General features: G+C 37.2%; 1 protein-coding gene across 10 annotated transcripts in view; it reads left to right on the top strand.

Annotated features, from left to right (window-relative positions):
• The window catches only part of LOC6046331 (tyrosine-protein phosphatase Lar), a 483374-nt gene that overhangs the window by 338522 nt on the left and 122315 nt on the right, over window positions 1-22537 (top strand). For all 10 annotated transcript variants that reach the window (XM_038253031.1, XM_038253038.1, XM_038253036.1 and 7 more), the window contains one exon: window positions 11142-11324. In XM_038253031.1, the coding sequence (XP_038108959.1) occupies window positions 11142-11324 (183 nt within the window). The remainder of the gene's footprint in view (window positions 1-11141; window positions 11325-22537) is intronic.

Below are 22537 nucleotides of genomic sequence, written 5' to 3'. Positions count from 1 at the left end.
TAAAGTTTTCATTTACATTTCATCGCGCGCGCGCGCGCTTTTTCCCGGGGCTTAATTTTCACTTTTCCGCGCCTCGAAACTTTTGGGCTAGAGAGGGGAACCGGTCTTTCGTAAATCTTGCGCGCCCGGCCCTGAAGCGGCTAGGCAATAACCGAGCAGCGCGCACAATTCAGTTCTGTTTGAGTTTTCTCTTAAGGCAGTTAACAGAAGTTTATACAGTTAATTTCTGAGTAATGTCTTTATAATATACTTCTTTCTACGGGGACGCAAGAAGGACTGTCGTCGACGAGTTCCGGCCTGTTTCGAAGGCGAAGGATGTGTTCATTTGCCGGCGTCGTCGTCGTCGTCGTTTGCTGCTCGTTTGTTGTTGTTTCATAACTTTTTGGGCGAACACTTTTGAATGTTTCTTTGTTTTGCTTCTGCTGTCTTGAAGAAATGTTTCTTTTGCGTAACAGATTGGTTTTTTGGTGAATGCCTCGACTTTTGAGATGACACACGCGCACATTCAGTGCGAGCGGCAACTGCAAATTAATCATGGTGGAGGTTTTTTCTTTCGATTTTCCTTTACAAGGCAACATGAGAATATATTGCTGCAATTTTTCATTTCTTAATCAATAACAGCCGTAACGAATCACTGAACAAAATCTGTCGCAATATCTTAGGGGGGATTAGGTATTCATGATCAATTTACGATCAACGCTATTTATTTGCACTGGTATTTGAAAACATGCAGTAAAATGCTACTCCTGAAATAATATTTTATTTTGTCACTTTTTCAATCTTATTTACAAAATAAAAAATAAAAATTCAAATTCAAAAATTTTCAACGCGTTCTAAAAAACTCGGTTACTTTATGTATGATTTTCGACATTAAAAAATGAAACTTTTGTGAAATTTTCACATTTTTCAATAACAATACCTTTTTACCATTAAAGGTAAGCATAACACTTGCAAATGTCAAATAATTTGTCTTCAAAGCTCTTCTTAAAGTATGGGCAGGATTAAAAAAAAATAATTTCATCGAAAAGAGCAGAAAGTTTAAAAATAGTTTCATATTTCAACATGAGCAATTCTCTACCAAAACCGGAAATGGATTTTATTTGTATTTTTTGATTTGGCTCAAACTTTGTGGGGGCCTTTCCTATGACCAAATATGCTATTTTGTGTCATTGGTTCACCCATACAAGTCTCCATACAATTTTGGCAGCTGTCCATACAAAAATGGTATGTAAATATTTAAACAGCTGTAACTTTTGAGTGAATTTTCTGATCAATTTGGTGTCTTGGGCAAAGTTGTAGGTATTGTTGAGGAGTTTTGAGAAAAAATAGGTACACGGAAAATTTTTTTTTGCAGATTTTTTTATCAACTTTTTTTCACTAAAACTCAATTTCCCAAAATAAGTATTTTTTGATTTTCGAGATTTTTTGTTATGTTTTAGGGGTCAAAAATCCGCAACTTTTGAGCCATAGAGAAACATGGTCAAAAAATCTGCCGCCGAGTTATGAATTTTTGAAAAATAGTGATTTTTGGAAAAAATCGAAGTTTCATGTAAAAACAAGTTTGACATAACTTTTTAATGCGAAATTGAATTTGCAATCGAAAAGTACTTTACAGATTTTTTGATAAAGGGCTCCATTTTCAAGATATAGCCACCGAAAGTTTGATTTTAGCGAAATATTTGCAGTTTTTCAATTTTTAAAAATAGTGACCATGAGTGACCATTTCTAAAAATATATTTTTTGAAAAGTTCAGAAAATTTGCTATCAAATTGTCTTAGAGACATTGAAGATTAGACCTGTGGTTGCTGAAATACAGTGGCTTAAAGAAAAAGAAACACGAAAATTGAAGTTTTCTAAATCTCACCAAAACAACCCACCTTTTTCTAATGACGAAATCTCAGCAATTAATGGTCCGATTTTCAATGTTAATACATGAAACATTCGTGAAATTTTCCGATCTTTTCGAAAAAAATATTTTGAATATTTTTAAATCAAGACTAGCATTTTAAATGGGCGTAATATTCAATATTTGGCCCTTTTCAAACTTGTTTTTGCATGAAACTTCAATTTTTTCCAAAAATCACTATTTTTTTCAAAAATTCATAACTTGGCGGCAGATTTTTTGGCGACGTTTCTTTATGGGTCAAAAGTTGCGGATTTTTGTCCCCTAAAACATATCGAAAAATCTCGAAAATCAAAAAATACGTATTTTGGGAAATTGAGTTTGAGTAAAAAAAATAAAAAAATCTGCAAATTTTTTTTCCGTGTACCTATTTTTTTCTCAAAAGTCCTCAACAATACCTACAACTTTGCCGAAGGCACCAAATTGATCAGAAAATTCACTCAAAAGTTACAGCTGTTTGAATATTTACATACCATTTTTGTATGGACAGCAGCCAAAATTGTATGGAGACTTGTATGGGTGAACCAATGACGCAAAATAGCTTATTTGGTCATAGGGAAGGCCCCCACAAAGTTTGAGTCAAATAAAAAAATACAAAAAATAAAAATGATCGAAATCGGCCGATTTCGTAGAGAGTTGCTCACATATAAAATCAAACTGATTAGAGCGTCCATCCCGAGAATTCCCCGGAAAAAAATTCCGGGATTTTTCCAAAGCCGGGAATTCCCGAATCCAGGGATTTTGAATAACTTGTCCCGGGAATTCCCGAAATTGAAAAAAAATCAAATTATGATCTACATAAATAATGATAAGGATTAATCCATTAATCGATACGAATTTAAAAGCATTAAAATTTGTGTCCGGCATATTAGTCAAGGCTAAAAACCCAAAAATAGCATGTCTAACGGCAAATCGTGTAACAGGCCAGGTTTTGATGGATCTAGGCTAAATCGACCCTGCTGAGTCCGAATATCGCGGTCACGAAGCCCGATTCCTTAAGGGAAGCGAGATATTCAAGATGGCGACCAATATGGCGGCTATATAGAGAAGTCAACAATATCACAGTATGAAGGTTGTCGACGTGTCGATTTTAACTAATTTCGGGTCGCTGAACCCGAATATGACCATGAAAATCGGTCACGGCGATCCAGGAGCGTGTAATCCAAGATGGCGTCCAATATGGCGAATAGTGAATCTTCAAGTATTTTTAAACACCATGTAACAAACTTGTGACCAATCAAATTTAACTAATTTGGGGTCGCTGAACTCGAATATGTCCATGAAAATCGGTCACGGCGACCCAGGAGCGCGTAATCCAAGATGGCGTCCAATATGGCGAAGAGAGAATCTTCAAGTATTTTTAAACAACATGTAACAGGCTTGTGACCGATCAAATTTAACTAATTTGGGGTCGCCGAAACCGAATACGACCATGAAAATCGGTCACGGCGACCCAATAGCGTGTAATCCAAGATGGCGTCCAATATGGCGAATAGTGAATCTTCAAGTATTTTTAAACAAGATGTAACAGGCTTGTGACCGATCAAATTTAACTAATTTCGGGTCGCTGAACTCGAATATGACCATGAAAATCGGTCACGGCGACCCAGTAGCGTGTAATCCAAGATGGCGTCCAATATGGCGAAGAAAGAATCTTCAAGTTTTTTTAAACAAGATGTAACAGGCTTGTGACCGATCAAATTTATCTAATTTGGGGTCGCTGAACCCGAATATGACCATGAAAATCGGGCACGGTGACCCAGTAGCGTGTAATCCAAGATGGCGTCCAATATGGCGAAGAGAGAGTCTTCAAGTATTTTTAAACAAGATGTAACAGGCTTGTGACCGATCAAATTTAACTAATTTGGGGTCGCTGAACTCGAATATGACCATGAAAATCGGTCACGGCGACCCAGTAGCGTGTAATCCAAGATGGCGTCCAATATGGCGGGAGAGAATCTTCAAGTATTTTTAAACAACATGTAACAGGCTTGTGACCGATCAAATTTAACTAATTTCGGGTCGCTGAACCCGAATATGACCATGAAAATCGGTCACTGCGACCCAGTAGCGTGTAATCCAAGATGGCGTCCAATATGGCGAAGAGAGAATCTTCAAGTATTTTTAAACAAGATGTAACAGGCTTGTGACCGATCAAATTTAACTAATTTGGGGTCGCTGAACCCGAATATGACCATGAAAATCGGTCACGGCGACCCAGTAGCGTGTAATCCAAGATTGCGTCCAATATGGCGAATAGTGAATCTTCAAGTATTTTAAACAACATGTAACAGGCTTGTGACCGATCAAATTTAACTAATTTGGGGTCGCTGAACCCGAATATGACCATGAAAATCGGTCACTGCGACCCAGTAGCGTGTAATCCAAGATGGCGTCCAATATGGCGAAGAGAGAATCTTCAAGTATTTTTAAACAAGATGTAACAGGCTTGTGACCGATCAAATTTAACTAATTTGGGGTCGCTGAACCCGAATATGACCATGAAAATCGGTCACGGAGACCCAGTAGCGTGTAATCCAAGATGGCGTCCAATATGGCGAAGAGAGAATCTTCAAGTATTTTTAAACAAGATGTAACAGGCTTGTGACCGATCAAATTTAACTAATTTGGGGTCGCTGAACCCGAATATGACCATGAAAATCGGTCACGGTGACCCAGTAGCGTGTTATCCAAGATGGCGTCCAATATGGCAAATAATGAATCTTCAAGTATTTTTAAACAACATGTAACAGGCTTGTGACCGATCAAATTTAACTAATTTCGGGTCGCTGAACCCGAATATGACCATGAAAATCGGCCACAGCGACCCAGTAGCGTGTAATCCAAGATGGCGTCCAATATGGCGAAGAGAGAATCTTCAAGTATTTTTAAACAAGATGTAACAGGCTTGTGACCGATCAAATTTAACTAATTTGGGGTCGCTGAACCCGAATATGACCATGAAAATCGGTCACGGAGACCATGGTCATATTCGGGTTCAGCGACCCCAAATTAGTTAAATTTGATCGGTCACAAGCCTGTTACATGTTTTTTAAAATACTTGAAGATTCTCTCTTCGCCATATTGGACGCCATCTTGGATTACACGCTACTGGGTCGCCGTGACCGATTTTCATGGTCATATTCGGGTTCAGCGACCCCAAATTAGTTAAATTTGATCGGTCACAAGCCTGTTACATCTTGTTTAAATATACTTGAAGATTCTCTCCCGCCATATTGGACGCCATCTTGGATTACACGCTACTGGGTCTCCGTGACCGATTTTCATGGTCATATTCGGGTTCAGCGACCCCAAATTAGTTAAATTTGATCGGTCACAAGCCTGTTACATCTTGTTTAAAAATACTTGAAGATTCTCTTCGCCATATTGGACGCCATCTTGGATTACACGCTACTGGGTCGCCGTGACCGATTTTCATGGTCATATTCGGGTTCAGCGACCCCAAATTAGTTAAATTTGATCGGTCACAAGCCTGTTACATGTTTTTTAAAATACTTGAAGATTCACTATTCGCCATATTGGACGCCATCTTGGATTACACGCTACTGGGTCGCCGTGGCCGATTTTCATGGTCATATTCGGGTTCAGCGACCCCAAATTAGTTAAATTTGATCGGTCACAAGCCTGTTACATCTTGTTTAAATATACTTGAAGATTCTCTCTTCGCCATATTGGACGCCATCTTGGATTACACGCTACTGGGTCGCCGTGACCGATTTTCATGGTCATATTTGGGTTAAGCGGCCCAAAATTAGTTAAAATCGACACGTCAACAACCTTTATACTGTGATATTGTTAACTTCTGTATATAGCCGCCATATTGGTCGCCATCTTGAATATCTCGCTTCCCTTAAGGAATTCGGCTTCGTGACCGCGATTTTCGGACTCAGCGGGGTCGATTTAGTCTAGATCCATCAAAACCTGGCCTGTTACATGATTTGCCGTTAGACACACGAAAATGAGCCCTTTTTCGATTTCGTGCCTTGACTATATATGTATCAACATTGGGTTATTTGAGAAAATTGCTAAAATTTTAGTTTACAGATCCGCAAAATGGTTGGAGCTTTAAATATTTTCTATTAATTTTATATATTTTTCAAAGACTGGGTATTATATTTACGTATTTTTATGATTTTAAATGTAAATGTAATCCGGTGTACAAAATTATCAAAAAACGATCATCACACGATCGACTTGTCTTTTTTGCTCTCTGGAGCGCTCAGTAATCAATTATTCGTGAGTCAACCTGAACCTGGACAAAAATCACTATGTACAAACCCAAATTTGTATGGAGAATTAAATGGAAAACCAATGAATCATAAAAATATGCTTGGACATTATGAATCAGACGAAAAAGTTTCCTAAAAGATAAGTTAAATGTAATTATTAAATATTTAATAATTTAATATTATATATTTTTAAGGCGTTTAGTTTATTTTCTATATGAATATTTGCGAATTGATAACATTTGAATAAACTTACTGAAATTAACTAATCAATTTAACTAAATAATTAGATTGATCGGTATCGATGATCAAAAATCCAGACACACCGTACAAATTTCAATCTTGTCCCGCTTCGACCAATCCCCCACCTCCTCGGCCGACATTTCCAAACCTTCCAACCCCGACCGCCCGTCATTGGCTCCACTTTGCACGGAAGTTCCCTATCTGCCTCTCGAGTTGACAAATTGACTCCGAATGCCAGGGAACTTCCGTCTATACACATTGTAGCAGGTCCACGTCGCTTTCCGTATTGCCAAAAGTTTCCGCCCTTCCAAAGCAACAGCTGTACAAAGACAAGTTGGTAGAGCTTTTCTCCTACAATATAAGGTAAATTCCCGATAGATTGACAGTTGGTGTCGTTGTTCATTGCGATTAAAAAATGGTCGTACCAGCGATGTTTCACTGTATCGCGGAATAAACGTCTCGACGTGCGAAAGCTCGTCAAAGTTTGACTCAGGGTAGGTGACGGGGGGGGGGGACGCAAAAATGTCAAAATTTGTCTGAATAATAACGACTTTGATGTTTGTTGCCGGAGGATGGTGCCATGTTTTCGTAACTTCGTTACTTCCGGGAAGTTCTCTTCTCCATTCTGGAGCAGCGGCTGGTAAAGGGAAGGTAAATGTGCGATTCGTTTATTGGCAAACAAATAATCTTCAATTAATTATCACGTCCCATCCCCGGAAAAAGCACACCGGAAGAAAATTGTTGATTTTATTGAAGCTTGTCCAAGTGGAAGAAGCGATTCTTGGGGGGGATTGAAGCAAAAAAACAGGGGACGGAGAACAGGTGTCACTTTTCAGAATTGTAATGATGAGCATGAGCATGAGCATGAGAGACCACCCATGGTTGTCCTTCTCCGTTGCTGAACAGAACCGTAATATCCTTTCAGCACTACTGATCATAGGCTTCGACTACCAAGTGGTATTTCCCTTATCAACAGCATGTATGAATGCGCTGAAAAGATAAAACACCATGATTGCCAAAACAAGATCAGTTGCGAATAGGTAACAGTCATTGGCCACCAACGGCGCCCGCCATGTCAGTTTGTAGATCTCGATTTTAAGGGACGGGAATGTTAGTTAGCGCAGGTTGCTACTAGGGCAGCTGATTTACTCTGTGCTTACACCCCACAAGCGCCAGGAACCTGAAAATTGGTTAGTAGGATAGGGTGTTTGGTCAGGATTCATCATAGAAGATGATGATGCGACCCAAAATCATAGTGTTTGTTGAAAGGTATTATATTTTATTCTCAAGGCAAACAATCGGTTGCTGCGGATGAGACATTTCCCGTTTAACTGTTGTTAAATTTTAAATGTAATGGTTTAATCTTAGACAGCCGGCTGTGGAAAGATAAAACCAAATAATATTTATTTATAAAATGAGGTGTTAAACGCAATGCAGCAATGATAGCGTAGTCTGATTTTTAATTATAAAATCATTTAGCTCATGAATTTTTTACGGAATAGACGCGACGAACTCAATCATCAAGTGCCTTCCGATCTTCTTTCTGTTAGCTAGATAAGGTATTGATTTTCGTTGCCTCTCGAGCTACGATGCTATGGAGAGGGCTTAACACACAAACAACCGACGTCGAGCCCTCCGAGCTACGGAGCTATGGGAAGGTCTTTTCAACACAAAAAAGATTCGCGCACCACGACGTTCTTGATGAATCAAAATAATTTTGTTACGCGATAAACCTAGCGAACTCGGATCGTTTTTATCGAAAACTATATCACAATTCACGACAAAAATGCGAAACAAAAGGCACACACAAAAAAAAATCACTTTTCACTCCGAATATTTTTTTACGACCACGCGCTCCCTTTGTCAATTATGCACTCACTTTTCAGAATTGTAATGATGAAGAGAGAAATTAAAGGGATGCATTGCGGAATTCTACAATCTACGAAAATGATCTTTGAAATCACCTTTTTAAATCAAGGAAATCAACCATAAAAAAAGAGTTATAGCATTTGTGTAGAGTAAAGTAGAGTTGATGTGAGAAAGGCTATACAGGTATTCATACAACATCTCTACATACATCTTTTAACTCTCACCATTCCCAAACAGTGTAAATCTGCACCCAAAAAAATTCATTGTTGACCGACAAGCATCTTTTCGGAAAACCGATAAACACCGCACCTAATGGACCAAAACATACCACCCAGTTCCACGAACCTGGTTCGGGGAGAAAGCGAACCCAGCCACTCAAAAACAGCCATTGCCTCGTCCTAATCCGACCCCGATTTGGACGATATCCTTGTTATCTTTTCATTTGTCCAGCAAAATTGCCATGACGAATAAACACCACAAACAATGGCGGTCGTCCCTCCTCCAGCCCCAACAACAACAACAATCGGTCAACAAAGCCTCCAATTCTGGGTTTAAGAGCGGGTGGAGGTGGGAGTGGTGTTGTGCTGGTAATAATTATTTTCAAATTCATTAACTTTGACCAGCCCCCCGCAAACTGCAAGATGAGGCGTCCTCAGAGCTTTGTTTGGCGGGGTACGGTGGGACGTCGACGGTCCGGAGTGAACGGGGCAAAAATCTACAATTCAATTATGTGTACGTACTTTGGGATCAACAACTGGTTTGGTAGGAGTACAATGAGCTATCCACCTTAATCCTTTTGTTTGTGTTGTTCCAAATGAAAACTCAAGTTTGGAAGAGGTATTATAACAAGGTGTGGAATCAACAGGCAGGTTCAAGATTCCGACTGAAGACCAGATCGGTCTGAGATTTAAAAAAAAAGTGTCCACGTGGTTTATGGATGGTCCCTTATCAGTGGTTTGAACGAATTAATATATGGAACATAGAGAGATATTGAGAATCGGATTCAGATTACTAAATCAGGGAAAACTTAAATGAGTCCATGTTGAGATTGTGTCATTGTTATGATTTTATTTTTGCTTTTTTTCAAATATTGTTCAACTATTCTCAAAATTTATATTTTTTTTTTTTTAGCTTTAATGGACTGAGAATGTCTTTTTTCTTTTCAAAAAGTGTTTATCAATAATACTGGGTAAATGAGGAGATTTTCCTAAAATAAAAAAAATCTTATAGATTTCATTCACTGTGAAAAAAATTATTTTAAGAAAAAAAATCCCTCATTCTAGCAATGCCCGAACCACAATGAACTTGAAAAGAGTCATTCATTGGCTTAGCTTTCAAAAAAAAACTTTCAAAAGTGCTAAAAATACTGAAGGATTAAAACTTCGGAAATCTGATCAAAAATGATCAAAACCATCAATTTAAAATAATTGTTAAGTTCTAATAATTTTTAAAAACAAAACAAAAAAGACTTACAGTCCAGACTCCATCATCCGAAGCTACGATTTTCCGAAGTTTCGATTATCCGAAGTTCGATTATCCAAAGGTTTGTGTGGAACTTCGGATAATCGAATCACGAAACAAAATTGTTTTTCGTGTTTTTTTCTTATTTTTAATAACAAAATCCAGTTCTGCGTCCCGATTATAGTCAAATTTGAATAGTTGATTGGCTATTAAATTATAAAATGCACTTTTCAATAGTCGCCATTTTGGCCGCCATCTTGGATTTAACAATTCTGGATCACTTTAGCGTTGTTTAGGGCTCATGCTTAAGCTCGTCATTAAAAAATAAGACAACGAAAACTTTTTTTTTCGTGATTCGATTATCCCGCCACGGCCTTCAAAAATCGAGACTGTAATTAAAATAAAGCTTTTAAGAACATCAGTATACTCTAAAAAGCCATTTTCTCTGATTCCGTGTGAGTTGGCGGAGAATTTCCCAGCTTTTAAAAAAAGTTCCGATGATTTTTGTTGTTAAAAGAAATCTTACTATGATAGTCACTATGTCTCTTTCAAATTTTAGGTTAAACGTAACAAAGTAAATAATTTCTGTATTAAATCACATGCAAAAGCATGCACATCATCTTTGTGAGCCAAAGCATGTATTATTGTATGAGTAAACGTGTGCATCAAAAGCAAGTACGCAAGGAAAAAAAGATTTTGCACATCCCAAAAATAACATGGTGACAGATTTTGTCTTCCAATATTAAACTTTTTTTGTGGTGAGGTGTTAGAATCAATATTGTGGATCAGCTGGCTTCCGATTTGGGCTACTTTTGAAAGGATATCGACTCGGGCTTTTGGAGACATAGCAACTCTGAATCATCAAGCCAGATTTATGACTAAAGTTTTGGAATCATGAGATGAATCGAGAAATGAAAAACCAAATCAGAATTTAAAATGTCATTTATATCTTAAATTCTGATTTGGTTTTAAACTTATTATCAACGGTCGTCATTGCTTAACTTAGAATTCAAAATATTAGCATATCACGACCTTTTCCAAAAAAGAATAAGAACCGACTTTTGCTGCCAGAACGCACCCTCCCAGGGGAGGGGGTCACTCTGTTTGCTTTGTCACCCAAAATTAATTCCATCTCCCCGAAAATCTTCCCCCCGGATCTGATCAAACAAAGCTGAATCCAGAAGGCATCCTTTCCTTCCCGGCATTTCACACTAATGAAATTCCGGTTTTTTGTTGCTACTCCGTTCAACGCCTTGTTTTCCGGACGTTGCGTCGTCCATCATATAGAACCACTCTGGCCAGATCTTGCCACGGAACTCGACCGGACAGCATCCTTACACACACAGTGGGGAAGATTGGCTGGAGCTTTTTACCCCGGCAGCCCTTTTTCACACAGTGTCTCTCTTTTCTCGTTGCAGCGGACAAAACGCCGTCGGGCTTTCCCGTCATCACCCAGAGCCCTACGACGCGGGTAATTGAAATTGGCCACACGGCCGTGATGCAGTGCAAGGCCACCGGTTCGCCCCAGCCCAAGATCTACTGGATCAAGGACATGAAACGTGTCGACATGACCAACTCCCGTTACAGCATCAACGCGGAAGGTAAGTGATAAAAAAGACAGGGTGGGGGAAGGGGAACAACCCTTGGTGTCCTCTCGGGCTTAGGGGCTGCAGCCCGGAGGACATGTCACGTCACGTGTCATGCTGCTATGCCAGTGACGACAGCACTGATGAAATCAGCTCACTGCGAGAGAAATGTTGGGAAAATTTCGTTCCTTGAATCTAAAACAAAAGGTTTTGCCAAATGTCAGAGGTTGGCAATTTCAGCGGCCCAAGTTCTTTGAAGCTCACGAAACTTTGTTACAACACAACCGATATCTGCAGAGGTTGCTCTGTTTGTTGTCTTGAAAGTTTGGCCCTGTAAAAGCACGATGACCGATTGTTGTTTCATTCAGAGTGTTGACTTTGGAATGGTGAGACTGTAAAGTATGCGAACAAATTGTGGGAGTTTAGCAAAAGCCTCCGCAATAAAATTCCAGCATTTTTTTTAGTGATATTGGTATTGATAGCTAAATGAAAGTTTCTCAAAAATAACATCTAAATTTCATCAGTAATACAGCCATCCCTCATATTCGGAACGGTTTACAGATCGGCCAATGTTCAAAAAATCATAGCAAATCGATAATTGAACTTAATGATTCGCTTTTACCTTCATTCGAAAGCTTTTCTTGCGATCTTTCGAATGCTGTATCGAACAACTGCCAATTAAATTTTTATATCAAGTTTTTGAAGAAAAACTTTGACCCTTGAAATCCACAAATTCGGAACACTTTTTTCTTACGGATGTAAACAAACTTTGGATCCCTCCAGGAGTACATATTTGTAACAAAATAATTACTTCACACACTACAACCAGTGAAACTCAAGCTTAGTGATGTTTTATCCATGGTCTGATAACTTTTTTTTGTGAAAATATCAGTTAAATTCAGGTGTTCCACAATTGTGGGAGGCACAATAACATCCCACAATCATGGAACAGGCAATTTGGAGGCAGTGTTTTGCTGCTCAGGATAAAATAGTCTTGAAATTAAGTTTTTTGTTCACAAAGTACTACTTTTACCAGTGAAATAGCAAAAAAATGTCCAAATAAAGGTCCTAAAAATAGTAGGGTCGACAGAAAAGATGCATTTGGCATGTTATTGATAAATTATCACAAAAGTGTTCCGAATTTGTGGGTGTTCCGAATATGTGGGATGACTGTACCAGATCTTTAGACTTAGTAGAAAAACAGAAAAAATCTTTTTTATTTTTTTGCCTTCCTCACTGAGGTAAGGCTATAATCCTGCTCGAAAAATGAACTTTTGAAATACAGCTCGTAGACCTATATTCATGTATACCTATCGACTCAGAATCAAAAACTGAACAAATGTCTGTGTGTGTGTGTGTGTGTGTGTGTGTGTGTGTGTGTGTGTGTGTGTGTGTGTGTGTGTGTGTGTGTGTGTGTGTGTGTGTGTGTGTGTGTGTGTGTGTGTGTGTGTGTGTGTATGTATGTATGAGTTGAAAATTCTTGCCAAGTTTTCTCAGCACTGGCTGGACCGATTTTGATCAAACCGGTTGCATTCGACTTGGTTTAGGGTCCCATACATCGCTATTGAATTGTTTGAAGTTTCGGTAAATAGTTCAAAAGTTATATATAAAAATGTGTTTTCACATTTATCCGGATCTCACTTATATACATGAAAACTATGTCCGGATCCATCATCCAACCCATCGTAGGTTAGGTAATCAAAAGACCTTTCCAACGAGTCCAAAACATTGAAGATCTGGCAACCCTGTCTCGAGTTACGACCACTTAAGTGATATTTATGTACTTTTTTGAAGCCGAATCTCACTTAAATGTATGTAAACGAAGTCCGGATCCATCATCCGACCCATCGTTGATTAGGTTATCAAAAAACCTTTCCAACGAGTCCAAAACATTGAAGATCTGGCAACCCTGTCTCGAGATATGTCCTCTTAAGTGATATTGATGCACTTTTTTGAAGCCGGATCTCACTTATATGCATGAAAACTATGTCCGGATCCATCATCCAACCCATCGTTGGTTAGGTTATCAAAAAACCTTTCCAACGAGTCCAAAACATTGAAGATCTGGCAACCCTGTCTCGAGATATGTCCTCTTAAGTGATATTGATGCACTTTTTTGAAGCCGGATCTTACTTATATGCATGAAAACTATGCCCGGATCCATCATCCAACCCATCGTTGGTTAGGTAATCAAAAGACCTTTCCAACGAATCCAAAACACTGAAGATCTGGCAACCCTGTCTCGAGATATGGCCACTTAAGTGATATTGACGTACTTTTTGGAAGCAGGATCTCACTTAAATGTACGTTAACTATGTCCGGATCCACCATCCGACCCATCGTTGGTTAGGTTATCAAAAAACTTTTCCAACGAGTCCAAAACATTGAAGATCTGGCAACCCTGTCTCGAGATATGGCCACTTAAGTGACATTTATGTACTTTTTTGAAGCTGGATCTCACTTAAATGTATGTAAACTATGTCCGGATCCACCATCCGACCGATCGTTGGTTAGGTAATCGAAAAACCTTTCCAATGAGTCCAAAACATTGAAGATCTGGCAACCTTGTCTCGAGTTATGATTACTTAAGTTATATGTGTGTACGTTTTTTTCTGGATTCAAAAAAATAGCTGAAATATGTGTCCAAACCACTCATATTACTCATTTTTGGTAAAAAGTGGGGAAGGCATCAACCACATTGGTGGATTAAGTTAGTTTTTACCTAAAAAATGATTAAAAATGAGAACCTGATGACAATTTTCCAGAAACTGATAAAAGTATACCATTTCCTGATAAAATATTACACATTTTTTTGCACAAAATCTGTCACCATTCCCCACGGGGCGACATCTATATCTCAAAACTGCAGGCATAAAATGGAAATAAAGTAATTATTGTTTTCCCCAGGGGGCGACATCTATATCTCAAAACTGCAGGCATAAAATGGAAATAAAGTAATTATTGTTTTTATGTAAAATTTTACCGCTTTGTACGTTTAAAAGTAAGTGTATGTTTTATATCAATTTATTTGCAAAATAAACTACCAAATTTGGTATTATTAAGCACTAGGGTGCCCAGAAAAAATGACCCCCTGCTCCACAAGCGGAAAACGGTTTTTTGGGTTATTTAAAGCATCTGTGTAAATTTTGAGCGAAATTGGATGAGGTTAACCCATTGATACCCGAGCCTAAAGATGGCGAAAAAAATGATTTTCATACAAAAATGACTTTTTTAAATCGCTAATAACTTTTCAGGATCGAGTTTTACAGCTTTGGTATGTTCTACAAAGTTGTAGAGCATTAAATTTTCAATAAGAATCTCACTTTTGGGAATATTTGGATGGAAGTAGAGCACCGTGCAGATTAAACCGTAAGAAACTTGGGTTTTCCATACATTTTTTCGATTTTTTCCATACAAACTTCACCTCCGAGTATCAATGGGTAAATGATGACCGATTTTGCTCATATTTGGCCCAGAGTCCTAAAATTGGTCACGGAACAATATTCAGCTTGTGGAGCGAGGTTTTAAAAAAAAGTCCCATATTCTGGGCACCCTATTAAGCACGCATCGGGCCGATGACTTCATTTAAAGTTGTACTTTTATCACATGAAACGTTTAACTTAACTACTGTGTAATTTGACTTTTATTACAGTTATTCTAATAATAAAAATTAAATTATTAATAAAAAAAATATTTTTGTTTTCACTGTGCGCAGTTTGCGAGCGTTATCAATCTCAATCACCTACTTTCCCTGATGAATATTACCATTTTTTTTTTCTGTGTACCTACTAAAGCCATTTTTTGCAAATTACTTCGGTTAAAACAGGAACATAACAAAACAATTAGTACACCGATTTCCTAATAATTTCCTGCCCCTATTCAGACTGTAGTCCCCATTTGGCGGTAGTAACTTAAAGAGGGGGAAGAGGATAAAAAACGCCTATTTTTGCCTTCCTCACGTTACTGAGGAAAGGCTATAAAATCACTCGAAAAATGAACTTCTCAATTAGACCTCCTAGAAAATTGTCACTCGATTATCTCGACATTGGCTGAACCGATTTTATCCGTTTTGGTGTCATTCGATTCGATTCGAACGCGTCTAAGATATTGAAGATCTGACAAATCTATCAAAAGTTATAAGCACTTAAGTGTTAAGCTTAAGCGCTTTTTGGAGGCCGGATCTCAGATATGTTGATGAAAACATTGTCCGGATCTCTAATGCGACCTATCGTCGAATAGATATTCAAAAGAGCTTTCCAACGCGTCCAAAACACTGAAGATCTGACAACCTTTTCAAAAGTTATAAGCACTTAAGTGTTATTTACGCACTTTTTGCATTTTGGATAGCACCCTTTAAATTTGAGGAAGGCGCCAACCACCTAAGGGTGGATTAAGTATCGTTTTTCTTTATGAGACTACTTAGTTTTTTATCATTCTAGCTAGATAAACGAAACGACCAATTTTTTTTCGTAAAAAAATAATAATACTTAAAAGTACTTTTTGCCATTCCGTCGTAAAATTACTTGCTTTTCCTGTCATTCTCGAACGACGAAACAACCTACTTTTCCCTTTCAAAAATTGAATAGTTCTACTTTTCAGCACTAAAATGGATGCTGAAAAGTTTAACTTTTCAGTACTTATTAGGAAAAGTAATATTTTTCAACACTTTTTGGATTTAAACGATTTATTGACTAAATGCATGGACATTTGATCTATAATTCTGTTCAAAGCGTGTTTTCGGAATTGCAAAAAATGTTGTATGGAACTCGGTGAACCTCGTTGGATAAATGTACGGCTCGTGCTGAAAAAATCCTCTTTTTGCAACTTGTTGCATAAACTACTATTTCAGCATCCATTTGAGTGCTGAATAGTTAATTTTTTCAGGGCTTGTACATTTTGAAGCTTATTTTTTAGAGTGCTCAACACGTTACAAACATGTTTTTTTCCCTTTTTAACAGATAACAGATTTGAAAATCAATATTTATTAAAAGCAGTGTCGAAATGTTTTACTTTTCAGTACTGAAATGGGTGCATTTTTTAATATTGATTAGTTTTGAACGGTGAATTTACTTAACACATGAATGCGTGACATAAAATTCCACTGAAAAAGCGTGTTTCGGAATTGCCAAAAATGTTGTTGCAAAACTAGATTTTTTCAGCACTCGAAAGTTATTTCACGCCATGCATTTTTAACCGTTTTGAATCATAATTTTGGTCCTTTATCTCAATTTGTAAAGGTGTCTTGGCATATCACTTAATCAACAACTAAATCAACTAAATCAACATTCAAATTAAGCATAAAATGTTAAAAAAAGTCAAGAAAATCCAAACACAAAAACTTTAGACCAATAAAAATCTAATTCAGATTTTGTTTATCAAACAAAACAACTTTATATTATTAACACTGATCACACGATGTCCGGAAAATTATGTCCGGAAATGATTAATTTTATGAAACCCAATTTTTAACATTGATTGAAATTTGACTACTTTTTTGAACGTTTTCTTTCGATCAAGGTGGATTTTTTTTTTCAAAATTCTAAACATTGATGAGAAGAACGGAATTACACTTATTTAAAAACTTTCTTTTGAACACAACAAAAACGAAACGAAATTAGATCAATTTTTATGTTTTGAATGTCATAAAAAGCCACAAGACGATTTAATTTCAATTTACAATTTTATTGTAAACGAATAAAACTCAAAAAGTGTATCCTGTTCACTCCACACAGCTAAAAAAAGGCCTGGATGTAAAATAATTTTTGCTTTATTTGATGAAATTATGTTTAATATTTATTACACCATGAAATATATAGCTCATCAGTATGGGAAACCTACTTGACCTTTATCCTTAACACTCTTCATCGGTCTGATGGCCGAGCGGGCTAAGGCGCTAGTCCTTACTGACGATGCTGGGTTTGAATTCCGTCGGTTGCAAGTTTTTTTGTGTTCACAAAAATTGTACATTTTTTTTTATTAATTTTATTAATCACCGAAAAATATCAATCAAAACCCGTAATCACAAAAATTGTACATGCAGTGTGCAACATTAAGTGTCTTTTTTGACGAAGGTGGTGTGCATGCTTTTGGATGCGGTTTTACCATCGGATTTTTTGCTGTGTATTGTTAACTTCCACTTACGTGAACAGGATATATTTTTTGTTTACCAACTCACATTGTCCCATAAACATTATTTTGCTTGTTTGATAATTGAGCAGTTCTCTAGGATTTCGGTCATTCGATTTTTTTTTTTTGTAATTTTTAATCCGGCTGAATCTTTTTTGGTGCCTTCGGTATGCCCAAAGAACCCCTTTTGCATCATTAATTTGTCCATATAATTTTCCATACAAATTTGGCAGCTGTTCATACAAAAATGATATGTGAAAATTCAAAATTATGTATCTTTTGAAGGAATTTTTTGATCGATTTGGTATCTTGGGCATAGTTGTAGGTATGGATATGGACTACACTGAAAAAAAATGATACACGGTAAAAAAAATTTTGGTGATTTTTAATTTCACTTTTTGTCACTAAAATTTGATTTGCAAAAAAACACTATTTTTATTTTTTTTATTTTTTGATATGTTTTGGAGTTTAACATTTTAAATGGGCGTAACATTGAATGTTTGGCCCGTTTGAAATGTTAGTCTTGATTTAAATTTTTTGAAAATATTTTTTTCGAAAAGATCGGAAAATTTCACGAATGTTTCATGTTTTGACATTGTAAATCGGACCATTAGTTGCTGAGATATCGACATTAGAAAATGGTGAATTGTTTGGGTGAGACTTAGAAAACATCAATTTTCCTGTTTTTTGACCTTTTGCATGGCAATATCTCAGCAACTATGGGTCGTATAAACAAAGTTCAATAAAGCAAAATATAGAGAATTTTCTCAGCTTTTCAAAAATATTTTTTTCAAAGGTGGGCAAACATGGGCACTAATTTTAAAAAAATGAAAAACTGCGACTATTTTCAAAAAAGTTACCTAAAAATGGTTATAACTTGAAAACGGTGCACTTTTTCAAAAATTCACTAAAGTACTTTTTGATTGCAAATTCGATTTTACATCGAAAAATGAAGTTGGAAAATTTTTGCGACCAATATTTCGATTTTTTGAAAAAATCTGTATTGATTCAAAAAATCATAACTCGGTCAATGATTTTTTGCCCTTTCTGGAAATTTCTGAACAGAAGGCATTTTATGTCCTCTAAAACATATAAAAAAAAATATTAAAAATAGTGTTTTTTGCAAATCAAGTTTTAGTGACATAAAGTGAAATTAAAAATCACCAAAAATTTTTTACCGTGTATAAATTTTTTTCAGTGTAGTCCATATCCATACCTACAACTTTGCCGAAGACACCAAATCGATCAAAAAATTCCTTCAAAAGATACATTATTTTGAATTTTCACATATCATATTTGTATGGACAGCTGCCAAATTTGTATGGAAAATTATATGGATAAACTAGTGATGCAAAAGGAGTTCTTTGGGCATACCGAAGGCACCAAAAAAGTTTCAGCCGGATTAAAAAATACAAAAATTTAAATTAAAGAAAAAATACCGATTCTGTAGAGAACTGCTCAATTGTGATTTGCAAACTAAAAGATCTTTATATTATTTTTGATAATGTTCACCGTTTTCATGTAACAGTCACTTAAATGTTATAGTTTGTATAAAAATATATATTTTTGTAAGTACATGTTATTATGTTATGATCAGGTTATTTTCTTAGAAAGTGTGTATGTATTGTCACTGAAAATCGTTCAACAGGCAAATCGTCATTAGAATCGCCATTTTCATACGAAAAGTTACTTCCAAATGGCTATCATTGAAAAATTGTGCACTTTGCCAACAATTTCTCTTTGATTGTAAATTTAGTTTAAAAGTGTCTTAGAGTGAGTTGATTTTTTGCTCAACTTAATTGTAGTTATTTTCCAGAAACCTTGATTGTTGTCTAAATCTGGCAACACTGCCAAATTTGTTTTGAAATGCTGAAAATTGTTTTGTTTGAAACAATACAGCTTTAAAGTTACATAAACTTAAAATGTTAAAAATGCGTGTTTTGTTTAAATTTTGAATTCTAACCGAACAAGAATGTGATTTCCCTGTACTACTATTCCGAACCTAAATCGATAACTCACCTGCAGAAAGTCAGTACAGCAAACTAGCACCTGTCGCAGTCTCAAAAATCATGTGCCTCTATAATCATAATCACACACTCACACACTTTTCATAAGCTATCAAACTAAAGTATAAGTATATATTCCCCAAGCTACCGTTGCCGTCCAAAGTTCTGGCACAACCACCGTGATAAAAAAAAATGGATCTTGTGCATTAATTTAAGATTAATTAAAATTATTTTAGATAAGTTGTATTAAGTGCAAGAAATCATAAAATTTTGTTCATGTTTCAAATTCTTCTAACAGCAACTATTCATTTAGCAACTTCGTTTTTACTGTTCTCAATTCCTAACTCTCAAAGGCAGAACGGCCGGTCGGCCGTCTATCGACTGTTCTGTCGTCAGCCTCGGTGTGATATCCATATCCAGCACACACACATTCCACCCCCACACAAACACACGTTTAATATATGCATTTAGATTGATTTTGTCGCCGGCCCCCCGGATGATGTTGATGATGGCCAACGTCCCACCCGTCGATGGCCACCGAGAAAACCAATAATGTTTCCCTCCGGTGACAAGGACATGCAGAACTGCCGGTGTGTTCATCTTCGGAGCAGCGCTGAACATCTGTGGGGGACGATGGTTTTACATTTCTTGTTGATGTTACCGGATATCTGTGTGGGGACAGGTGCGCTTTGTTGCATGATTAAGACGCTGGGAATTGATGGGAAGAATGTGGCGAGATGTCGATTTGTTTGGCCTGGATTCTTGGATTGCTGTCACGAGCTGGTTTAATTATGTACCATGTACAAGGCAGAGTTGAATTTTGAAATTTACCCCAATAAACAATTCATTCTTTGCAAGAAAAATTTTTAGAACGTTGAAAACATTCAATGTACGATGAGATTCCAATAAATGCAATCACGTTCAACTGTCAACTCCAAGTTTTCTATTGAGCTGAATCTCCAAGCGTTTTCCCCAGCCCTGGCATCTCCAAAAGTGGCACACAGCAATACAGTGTATGACGATGCATGACGGTCTCGAGTTCCATATAAATTTCCAGGCAGCGCGTAACATATACCCAGGGATAGAATGTACTGAACATCAGCATATGCTGCCTGTTGAGTGACATTAAATGACTTTACAACGTCTCTGTGTTCGGATGCACCTGCACAATGCACTGCACACACAGCAACCACCCCCAAACTGCAAGAAAGTCGACAACGAGAAGACGATGACGCAGAGGTACAACACGACGACTTATTACTTCCTTATCACCAATTGCAGCTTCGGCGCCACACAGCTCATCTTTCCAGGTTCGCAAGGTTATTCGCAACCCAACAACTGCAGTGTGTTCTGTGTGAGGGGGGGAGGTCGCCCTGGAGGGTTTGTCCCGCCTCGATGAAACTTTGGCCTTCGTTTGGTATCGGAAAGGTTGAAGGGTGACCAGAATGTTCAGAATATCCGATTGTACAGATTTTTTTAGCAGATCTAGTGGCTGTCCCACCAAAAATCATTTGCATGCTTTTCATGTGGCCGTTTATCTTTGAAAATGTTATGGTCGTCCCACCTCAAACGTATTGAAATATTATTATTAACATGTTAACATTAAGTTTAGAATGAAACTTCACTGAATCCGCTTTGAAAATGCCGGCCCCGATACTCTTCAAGGGTGTTCCCTTCAGGAACTGGGAAAGATTTACTTTTTGTTACCTCAAACAAGTATCAAGCAAACTTGGGAACATCTCAAAACCAACTGTTTCTGCGGCCGTCCCACCAAAAAACGTATTCTAACGCCCTTCATATGACGTTTGAACTGACAGTCTTGTGATCTAGTACGACAACGGATCTTTTGGCCGTCCCACCACAAACACATTTCATCAAAGTTTGGACCATCTCAAAACCGACTATTTCTGCGGCCGTCCCAGCTAAAACGTATTCTAACTTTTTTTATTCTGGCAAACTTTGGACCTTCCGATCTTTCAACAACCTTCATCTTGCATCGGATTTACGGTACTGCAAGTTTGGTCCGATAATGGATCGTTTAACCGTCCCACCCCAATTTTTTTAATCAAACTTGGGCCTATCTCACAACCAACTGCTTCGACAGCAGTCCCACCCCAATCGTATTCAAATAATTTTGATTTTGTACCTGATCGTGCTTTCCTACAATCTTATTTCGACAATGCTTTTTTTGGTTGTCCCACCACAAATAAACTTCAACCAAAATTTGGGAACATCTGAATACCAACAGATTTTGCGACCATCCCATCCAAAACGTCTTCTAACATTCTTGATATGGCTTTTGAACTTACGGTCTTGCGATCTAGTCCGACAACGGATCTTTTGGCCGTCCCACCACAAACAAATTTTACAAGACTTTAAACCATCTCAAAACCAACTTATTCTGGAGCTGTCCCACCAAAAAAGTTTTCAAATAATTTTGATTTTATACCTGATCTTGCTAACTTACCACGTAAAAATTGTAAAACAAAATTTGGATCATCTCAAAACGAACTGCTTCTGCGGACGTCCCACCAAAAACATATCCATACATATTTTATCTGATTTTTTGCTTACAAACTTGCAACCTAGTCAAACGACAGATCTTTTGGTCGTCCCACCACATGCAAATTATATCAGACATCTCAAAACCGGCTGATTCTCAAAACCGGCCGTTCCACCAAAAAACGTATTTTAATACTGTATATCTTGCAAACTAGGGACCAATCAGGAGCAACTCTCTACGAAATCGGCCGATTTCAACCATTTTTATTTTTTGTATTTTTTTATTTCACTCAAACTTTGTGGGGCCTTCCCTATAATCAAATAAGCTATTTTGCGTCATTGGTTCATTCATTCAAGTCTCCATACAATTTTGGCTGCTGTCCATACAAAAATGGTATGTAAATATTCAAACAGCTGTAACTTTTGAGTGAATTTTCTGATCGATTTGGTGTCTTCGACAAAGTTGTAGGTATTGATGAGGACTATTCAGAAAAAAATAGGTACACGGAAAAAAAATTGGAGATTTTTTTATCAACTTTTTTTTCACTAAAACTCAATTTCCAAAAATACGTATTTTTTGATTTTCGAGATTTT

The sequence above is a fragment of the Culex quinquefasciatus genome, chromosome 2 (genome assembly GCF_015732765.1).
Source record: "Culex quinquefasciatus strain JHB chromosome 2, VPISU_Cqui_1.0_pri_paternal, whole genome shotgun sequence".
Taxonomy (NCBI): domain Eukaryota; kingdom Metazoa; phylum Arthropoda; class Insecta; order Diptera; family Culicidae; genus Culex; species Culex quinquefasciatus.
Note: the sequence above shows the minus strand (reverse complement) of the source record. Positions and strands in the feature narration are given on the sequence as shown.